This window comes from Aspergillus aculeatus (assembly GCF_001890905.1).
Source record: "Aspergillus aculeatus ATCC 16872 unplaced genomic scaffold ASPACscaffold_3, whole genome shotgun sequence".
Lineage (NCBI taxonomy): Eukaryota > Fungi > Ascomycota > Eurotiomycetes > Eurotiales > Aspergillaceae > Aspergillus > Aspergillus aculeatus.
Window position 1 is genome coordinate 1,622,824 of NW_017962978.1, and position 7,986 is coordinate 1,630,809.

Here is a 7,986-nt window from a genome sequence, read left to right on the forward strand (position 1 = left end):
TCCAGCCCCGACTCCCATGCGCGAGGAAAGGGCTGAAGACCTAGTAGAGTAGAATCTACAGTCCCCCCCAAATTGCCGGAGATTACTATATAAATCCGCCTGCTGAAGAGCCACTGTCGCAGAGTTCGTGCACTGGGGCACAGATACGGGTGGAACATTATCCATCGAGTTCCTACTTCTAGTTTGGGTATTTAGTCTCGGTCTGAGCATGCATCTTCATTCAATCCATGACAATCCTGCCAAAGAAGGAAAAAGAAGGCGGTGTTGCTTCTCTTTCGATTCCCGAGTGGATGTGGGTGAGTGTCCGCGTAACTCGTAATCTGGATTTGTGGTAGTCTTTTATAGCGTCATATCAACAACAGAATAAACAAGACAGCACTATTACTTTCGAACGTCTTTGCATTTCAACATGAGATAAAAAAAAAAAGCTTGAAGTTTATGATCCTGGCCTCCATTTTTTGAAAAGTTTTTCTATCTAAACCCCGCGACACACGAGATCGGTATCTATATTTGCTGGCTTGCACTCTTTCCTGCTTTTTAGTCCTTCTCCAATCTGACGGCCGGGTTGCTCTCGATGAAGTTGAGGTCGACCTTGTGGCCTAGCAATTCACGGATGTTGCTGACGCCGTATCTGTAGAGCAGAAGAGATAGGGGTTAGAGTTGTTGTTCTGGACTTGCCTTAAGGGGCAGGGCAGACTTACTTGATCATCGTGGGGCGCTCCAGACTCAGACCCCATCCGTACACCCGCATGTCCTTGGGGATGCCCATGGGCTCCAGCATCTCGGGCCGGAACATGCCACTGTTACCGATCTCGACCCACTTGCCCAGGCCGTTGTGGTAGCCGAAAATCTCCATGCTGGGCTCGGTGTAGGGGTTGTAGGCGGGCTTGAAGCGCAGCTGGTGGATGCCCATCTTGGCGAAGAAGACCTCCATGAAGCCGATGAGGCCGCCCAGCGTGAGGCCGTAGTCGGCGATGACACCCTCGATCTGGTGGAACTCGGCCAGGTGGGTGGCGTCGACGGCCTCGTTGCGGAAGACGCGGTCGATGCTGAAGTAGCGCGCGGGCCGCGGGTTGGCCGCCAGCTTGTGCAGCACGTAGGTCGAGACCGAGGTCGTGTGCGTGCGCAGCACCAGGCGCAGCGCCTCGTCGGCGTCCCAGGGGTAGCGGTAGCCGATCGAGCCGTATTTGCCCGTCTCGTGGACCGCGCGCACGTCGTCCCAGTATTGCTTGTAGTCGAGGGGCTTTGTAGGAGATGAAGAAGAGGAGGAAGATGTGGTGGGCTGGAGGGTCTTGATCTGGTGCGGGTCGTTGGCCGGGTCCTCGCGCGGGGGGTCGGCCTTGACGGGGTCGGCGATGTAGAAGGTGTCTTGGAGGTCGCGGGCGGGGTGTTGCTGGGGCACGAAGAGGGCGTCGAAGTTCCAGAAGCCCGTCTCGACGAAGCGGTTGGTCGGCATCTCCTCGAAGCCCATCTCGAAGAAGATGTTGCGGAACTCCTGGCGCACCTTGTTCAGCGGGTGGAAAGTGCCCGCCGGAGTGGGCGCGCCCTTGGCCTTGAAGTTGTACGGCTTCAGCTGCGCCGTCTTCCACGAGCCGTTCATCAGCATCTCCGCCGTCAGGTCGGTCTCCTCCTTGACGAACTCGCGGGCGTACTTGGGGCCCTTGGCGATCTGGAAGGTGATCACCTTCTGCACCGTCGCCAGCTTGCGCCGCTTCAGGTCCGTCAGGGCCTTCGCATCGGGCACCGCCTGCGTCTTCTGGACCGTCAGCAGCAGCTCGCGGGTCTCGTCGACGATCATCTCGGTCGCCGCCCGCAGCACGTCCTTGTCCTTCTTGATCCACCCCTTCTTGAACGCATTGCCCTGGCCGACCTTGGCGGTGTCCTTGCCGACCACGCCCGGAAGGTCGCCAATCTTCAATCCATCCAAAGCCGCCAGCACGGCTTGGAACACCTTGGCCTCGTGACTGCCATTGGTGGCGATCTCCTCACCCTCCGGCGTCAGGACGGCGATTTCCTTCTCGATGGTGTCATACTCGACCATCTGTCGGGAGGCTAGACGGTCGAGCGCAGCCTTGATATTTAGTGAGGGGGTGGAGGGGAAGGCTTCGCTGGAGAGGATGGAGGCGTCGGACGCGGACAGAGCGTCCAGAATGGGTTTCGTCATATCGGTCGCCATGACTGCAAGCCGTGGAGTCCCCAAGAAGGCGGAGTCCAAGGGATGTGGTGGGAAAAGGATGAGGGGTTGAGCAAAGGAGGAGGGGTCTTGGAGGCACCGATCAGACACTGCCCACTTCACAAATATGACTCTTTTCGGGTACGCTCCTTCAATTACGGCGGGCGATTGCGACCACCGCCGTCGTCCCGTGACCTGCCACCGGTTTAAACCCCGCCATTGCGGATTTGTTCTTCAACTGTTCTAAAGGGCGGATGCCAATTTGCCCAGCGGACTACTCTCTTTACTCGGATGAGGTACGAAGTTCAGATGTATTCATCTTTGCAGGTCCACGGAGGACCACAGACTTAACAAAACAAGTCCCATGATCCCGCCCAGGCCGTCCAGAGACCGAGCGGCTCGAAATTAAATGCATTGTATCAGCATTTGCCTGTGCGACCATGTATATTGACTATCGGTGACAGGTATGAGCATAATGATCGGAATCAACCATGGTCGATTTGCGCATATACCCTTCCAACTGCAAGGGGCTTGGGCCCCGGGGTCACCCAAAACAAGAGCGAGGTCAAGGACCGGAATGAAGGGTAACGTTATTCTTCCGTTGAGGCTCTCTCCGTGTATTTGGGTCACGATCAAAACAATCCGTGCAAAATTAAGTTCATTGGAGAGGCCCTGTAAATGGCCACTACGGCGCTGTATTCAACCTTCGAGGGGGGATTCTGTTATCTACCCCGTGACAGACCCGGGTCAAGCCGTCAAAATCCTCTGTCAACGTTGTACGGCCGTAAAATGCCAGGTCTGGAGTGTATAAATATGGTGGGCGGAACATCCGAATGGACGGATGAGATATATTCTCGACCGAACCAAGGCAGTTATGACCACAAGGTGCAGGGATCCTTGGCCCGAGGAACCTCCCGAGATTGATGGAGTGGGAACGGGGGCAGGGGGGTGAGATCCAATGATGCAGAAGCAGTTTCCACAGTCCTACACCATCTTTGGCGATGTGAAGGATTATTCCTTGCTTGTCCCGTGGTGGTGGTGGTGGTGGTGGCTGGATATACCAGACTGCATAGTACCGGTAGTGGACTACCTAGAAGCGCAAGCATGGTTTCAACACTGGGCAACGGTAGACGAGGCCCAACACAGTTTAGCCCGTCATTAGTTCTCCAGGATGTAGACACCCCAGTAATTTATTCTTGACAGGCAGGGTTAGCGTCCACCTCAAAAGCAAGATTTAGGGGGCGGCAGCAGCAACTTTTGCTACTCTCGGCTTCTTTGGTGATGACTTCCTTGGTAGTTGACCAGCCAGGCCGGCCTTCAGCTTTCATCACCCACTACTGCTATTACTGCTAGTCGAGGGCTGGTATGTAGTCCTTCTTCACTCCCTCCTCTTCCGTATCTATCTATCTATATATCTACTGCTCGAGCAGAGTCACAGAAGTGTAAAGGATAGTTAGTTACAGGAAGTTATCAATTGGTGCCTCTATTATCTGGCATTCCTCGATCCTCGCATGATAATCCGATTATCCCAGACAGGTTTAGTTGGATGGGGCTACAAAAAGCTCTTCTCAGTATCGATCTCCATGATTGGCTTATCGGGAATAATCGATGGGTCTTACACGCGACCGTTGGGTCTGGAACTGGATCTCCCCCGGGGAGGGATCGTGATAGATGAATGCTATCCGTGTGTATATCTTCCAGGAAGCTATTGATAAATCATAAAGCAAGCATTTGGCTGGCATCTTATTGTGCAAGCTCTCTACCAGTGTTCATACTTTAAGTCTTTAACAATGACGATCATGTCGCTGCCCCCATAGAAAAGACTTCGAGAAGAGGGTTGGGAGGATCCCATTCCCATGGTTCTTCCTCAAGCTGTTGCTCCACCAGCCCTCACCAGCCGTGGCTGATGCCTGTAGACAAAGACTTGGGTCATCGCCTAACACGGCTGGCAACCTAATTTGCACCGGCCGATGAACCTTGGGCGTTGAATTACTGTACTAGAATCACTATCGATTCCAGGACTGAACTTAATCACGTTAAGATTCGACCACCCCCGGGCGAACGGGCGATGGTTTCGGGCATGGACCTGTGCGCCTGGGCTGACGGTGCACAATAACGGGCGGGAAGATATGTATCAGAATCGAAAGATGAGAGGGAGAGAGCTACGTATACTCGGATCCAGCCTCTATAAACCCTACCTTCTCTGGTCGCGGGATGATACAACCAAGCAGGAGATATTGGAAACATTAAGTCATAGATCAGTTTCTAGACCATCCACATCCAGGTTGTGCGGTGGCTAAGGAACCCGCAACATCATCTCATGGGACAGAGGTGTCCTGTTCCTGCGGTGGTTTGCCTGTCCAGACCGGTCTGCCCTGCATCATTCCTGATTTCCTTGACTCCGTTACCCTCTCTCATTTTACCTCACTGTCCATTCTCCTCCCGCCCTGCAGTGCTTTTGTTCTGTTTCCCTCCGGTCACCAACCAGTCAGATTGTTGTTGTTCGATTGTGATAGGTAGATACAGGCCAGGGCCGTCCTTCTTACGTCTCACCTGCCTTCGGAGCCACGGCAATACGAATGCCACTACGTAGTCGACTAGACGAATACCTGTTCTTTGCCCCCTCCCTCTGACGCTTTTCTGCTTCGTTCACGCGGTGTGGAGGAGGAAGAGGAGGATAGGGAGGTGATGAAGGGAATATGACCGGTCCTGCTAATTTGGAGCTCGGTAGGCCACAAACATGCGTGCATCGAGGTTTGCTTGTTTGATGCTGCGAATCGATGTCTTTCTGCAAGGCTTCGCTAGACGGCACTTGTGGTAGGGTAGGTCATCTCTCCCTCCCTATGTGCACCCCCGGTGCAACGCTAACTTTTTTTTTTTTATTTTCGGTACTTTGTAAATGTCATTGACTCAGTGCATAGATTTATTCAATGTTAGCAGCCCAAAGAACCAATACTCTGCAGCCAAAGAAGACAGACACCCCTCCCTCACTTCCTTGGATGTGAAATTTTTATGAAATGATCGGTAATTAGTGAGCTGCCTGGTGCTTTCTGAACGCTCACAAAGCAGGAATGCCCGTGCGTTCGACCGCAGTAGCTACTATTTAGCAGTGGTGGTGGTCATTTGGTGGCGGTAAGGTACGGACGGTATGGGCATCATTTTTCCTCCCCCCTCTTCCTTCTTCCGTCTCTTTCCCTCACACACTAGGTACAGTACTTACCTGTCTATCTATCTGTCCGTCCGTTCCTCTTGTATGCTCACGCGGCAAGGTCGCTTTCCGACACGCGCCAAGGGCACACACACAGAAGAGCAGTTTGGTGACACAGGGAGAGAGGACTGTTAATTTTTTTTTCTCTCTTTCCCCGTCGTTTCTTTTTTTTTTGGTTGGTGTGAGACACATTTGAAGGGACCACTTACTATAATGGTATAATTACTGTCCCTATGAGACATGATTATCCCGTATTCGTTCTGGTTCAAGTGTGGCAGTTCACAGGAAAAGGGAAAAAATAGGAAGGGCAGAAAATTAAGTAGTTCGGTCAGAGGTCCCCAGTCCCCACACCACGCGAGCTGAAAAATGCATTAGTGACTACTGTCATGTTATGAACTCTCCGTTGTTGGTTCAACCAAGGGGGAAAGGCATTTCTAAGCCCCGGGAACGAAGGGTCGTTGTCATATCTCGGTACGGTTCTTTGGGAAGGGGGGGGAAAGAGGGAACACCTCGGAGATTAGGTTAGATCATTTATCAAGTTAAGGTCTGCCGGTCTGTCGGTCTGTCAAAGAGAAGTAGTGGAAAATCAAAATGTCAAATGCAAAGCGATGCGGAGTACAGAATAATATACAGATCAAGCTGTCGACTAGATGCTTACTGGTCTGTCTATCTGTACATTCCAGTTGCTCTCCCATTTTCTGTGCGGGGAGAAGGAGGGGGATGAAAATCAAGGAAAATTCTCCAGATCCTCCGGGTGGGAAGATCAACCGGTGACTGGACTACTAAAGGAACTGTCCAGCGGTAGCGATCCCTTGATAATAAATACTATACTACAATCTCTGAGGTTGAACGAGCGCTGTCTGTTTCGCAATTGCTGCTTGCTTCTTTGTTCACCGATGAGAGGCGTGAAGATCGCTATTGATCATATTGTCTCATCTAACCAATTTAGGCATCTCAGTAGACACAAAAGAAAGCGTAGTAAGTCAATAGTACATATACATAGTACCTACCTTACTCGGTGCTGAAGTACTCCATAACTTGGTGAGTACTCCGTGCAGTACCGCCAAACCCCCCTCTCCTCCCCTCCCTTCTCTCCATTGCATCCGATCACGCCTTGTTGTTTTGCCTCATCGCCGGGCGCGTTGCTTCCATCCAGCCTCATTTGACTTGCACACATGGGACTCGGACAGGCCCTTCTTATTCGTACTTTTTCTGGATAATTTTCTATCTTATCATTCTTCTCGTCCCCATCATTATTCTGAGAACTGTAATTTGTTGTCATTTGCTCTGTCGGACGGCACACACTATTATGATTGATTGTGTCTTCACACACACACACACACACACACTCTCTCTCTCTCTCTCTCTCTCTCTCTCTCTCTGCTGACTGATCCGACATCGTTTCTCTCCCCCCTCCCCCTTTAACTCTCTCTCCCAATAGTAATCCCATTTCTTCTTCCCTCCCCGCTCGATCTCTATTGCGCGCTGCGCTCTGTTTGGATCTACTTGAACCCGTCCATCTGTTGTCCGTCCGTTAATCTTACCCGGCTACTTTTCACCCAGCCTGTCGTCGGCTCTGGTTCCAACCTTTGAAACTAGGTGCCTTGCCTGCCTTAACCCACCGACCGACACTGGCAGAGTCCACCACCTACCTACCTGTCTGTCTGCCTACCGACTGTTTCTCAATTCTTCTTATTTTCCTCCCCTTTTTGATTTTACCCATCCATAATCCACATCTCCCGAGGATCAACAATTTCTTTGAGCCTTCTTGGATCTTCGCGCCTACTCCACTCCACCGGGATAGACAGAAGACGGACAGAGAGATAGACACACAAACCACGAACCCCCATGTCGTCTTGACACCGAGCCGATCTTCACCTTCACCTTCACCTTTACCTTTGCCTTTATCTACCTTCTTACCTTCTTTCAGAACATTCGTGTCACGAAACTACTCAACTCCCACTCTTGATTTCCCATCTAGGTAGGGAAGAACTTCTCTCTCTCTCTCTCCCTCTCTCTCTTTTCTTCCTCCCCCCATCACCGTCAATTCGTCTCTTGTGGCCGACATTTGCCATTTGCTTGCTTACCCACTCTTGCCTCCTCTCACTCTTCCACTCTTCCACATTTGTGCTGCCTTCATCCAATCATTCTCCCGCCGAGGCCAGTGCATTGATTTTCCATTATTTGCTGCTATTTTGCCCCCCTCTCTCAAGTCTCAACACAGCTTGTTGCAAAACTGCCTTCTCCCCTTTCCGTTGGAGTGAAATACCGAGTACTGCTGTTGCTGGCTGTTTCTCCCAACTCCGCTTTGCTGTCTAGTTTCGATTTTTTTTCTGTGTTCTTTTCTTATTTTTCTATTTACTCACATTTTTCTCTCTTTTTTTTGTATTTTTTTTCTCTCTCTCTATTGCCCACTCGCCATTCATCCTCAATCCTTTGTTATCTTTCTACCTCTTCTCATTCCTACTTTCTCCATTTCTCACTTTGATTTTCCCACGGCATTTGCCCATATTCTAATCTAATCACCCTTCGGAGTCGAGTCCCGGTCACACCCCCAATAAATTGACTTTCGACTTTTCCCCTCCTGGCGTTCCCCTCCGCCCGC

General features: G+C 51.4%; 1 protein-coding gene across 1 annotated transcript; it reads right to left on the minus strand.

Moving 5' to 3' along the window:
* Window positions 1-431: 431 nt before the first annotated feature.
* On the minus strand, window positions 432-2,245 carry ASPACDRAFT_76154 (phenylalanine--tRNA ligase subunit alpha). Its single transcript, XM_020204652.1, has 2 exons — window positions 702-2,245; window positions 432-631 (listed from the first exon to the last, which is right to left on the minus strand). The coding sequence occupies exons 1-2, from the start codon at window positions 2,174-2,176 to the stop codon at window positions 538-540; spliced, it is 1,569 nt and encodes a 522-aa protein (XP_020059419.1). The 5' UTR covers window positions 2,177-2,245; the 3' UTR covers window positions 432-537.
* Window positions 2,246-7,986: the final 5,741 nt, after the last annotated feature.

Bases quoted from the DNA above. Each gene is read 5' to 3' on its own strand.
- ASPACDRAFT_76154 (XM_020204652.1), bottom strand. From the start codon at position 2,176: ATGGCGACCGATATGACGAAACCCATTCTGGACGCTCTGTCCGCGTCC. The intron at 632-701 runs GTAAGTCTGCCC...TCTGCTCTACAG, and splicing joins GAGCGCCCCACGATGATCAA to ATACGGCGTCAGCAACATCC.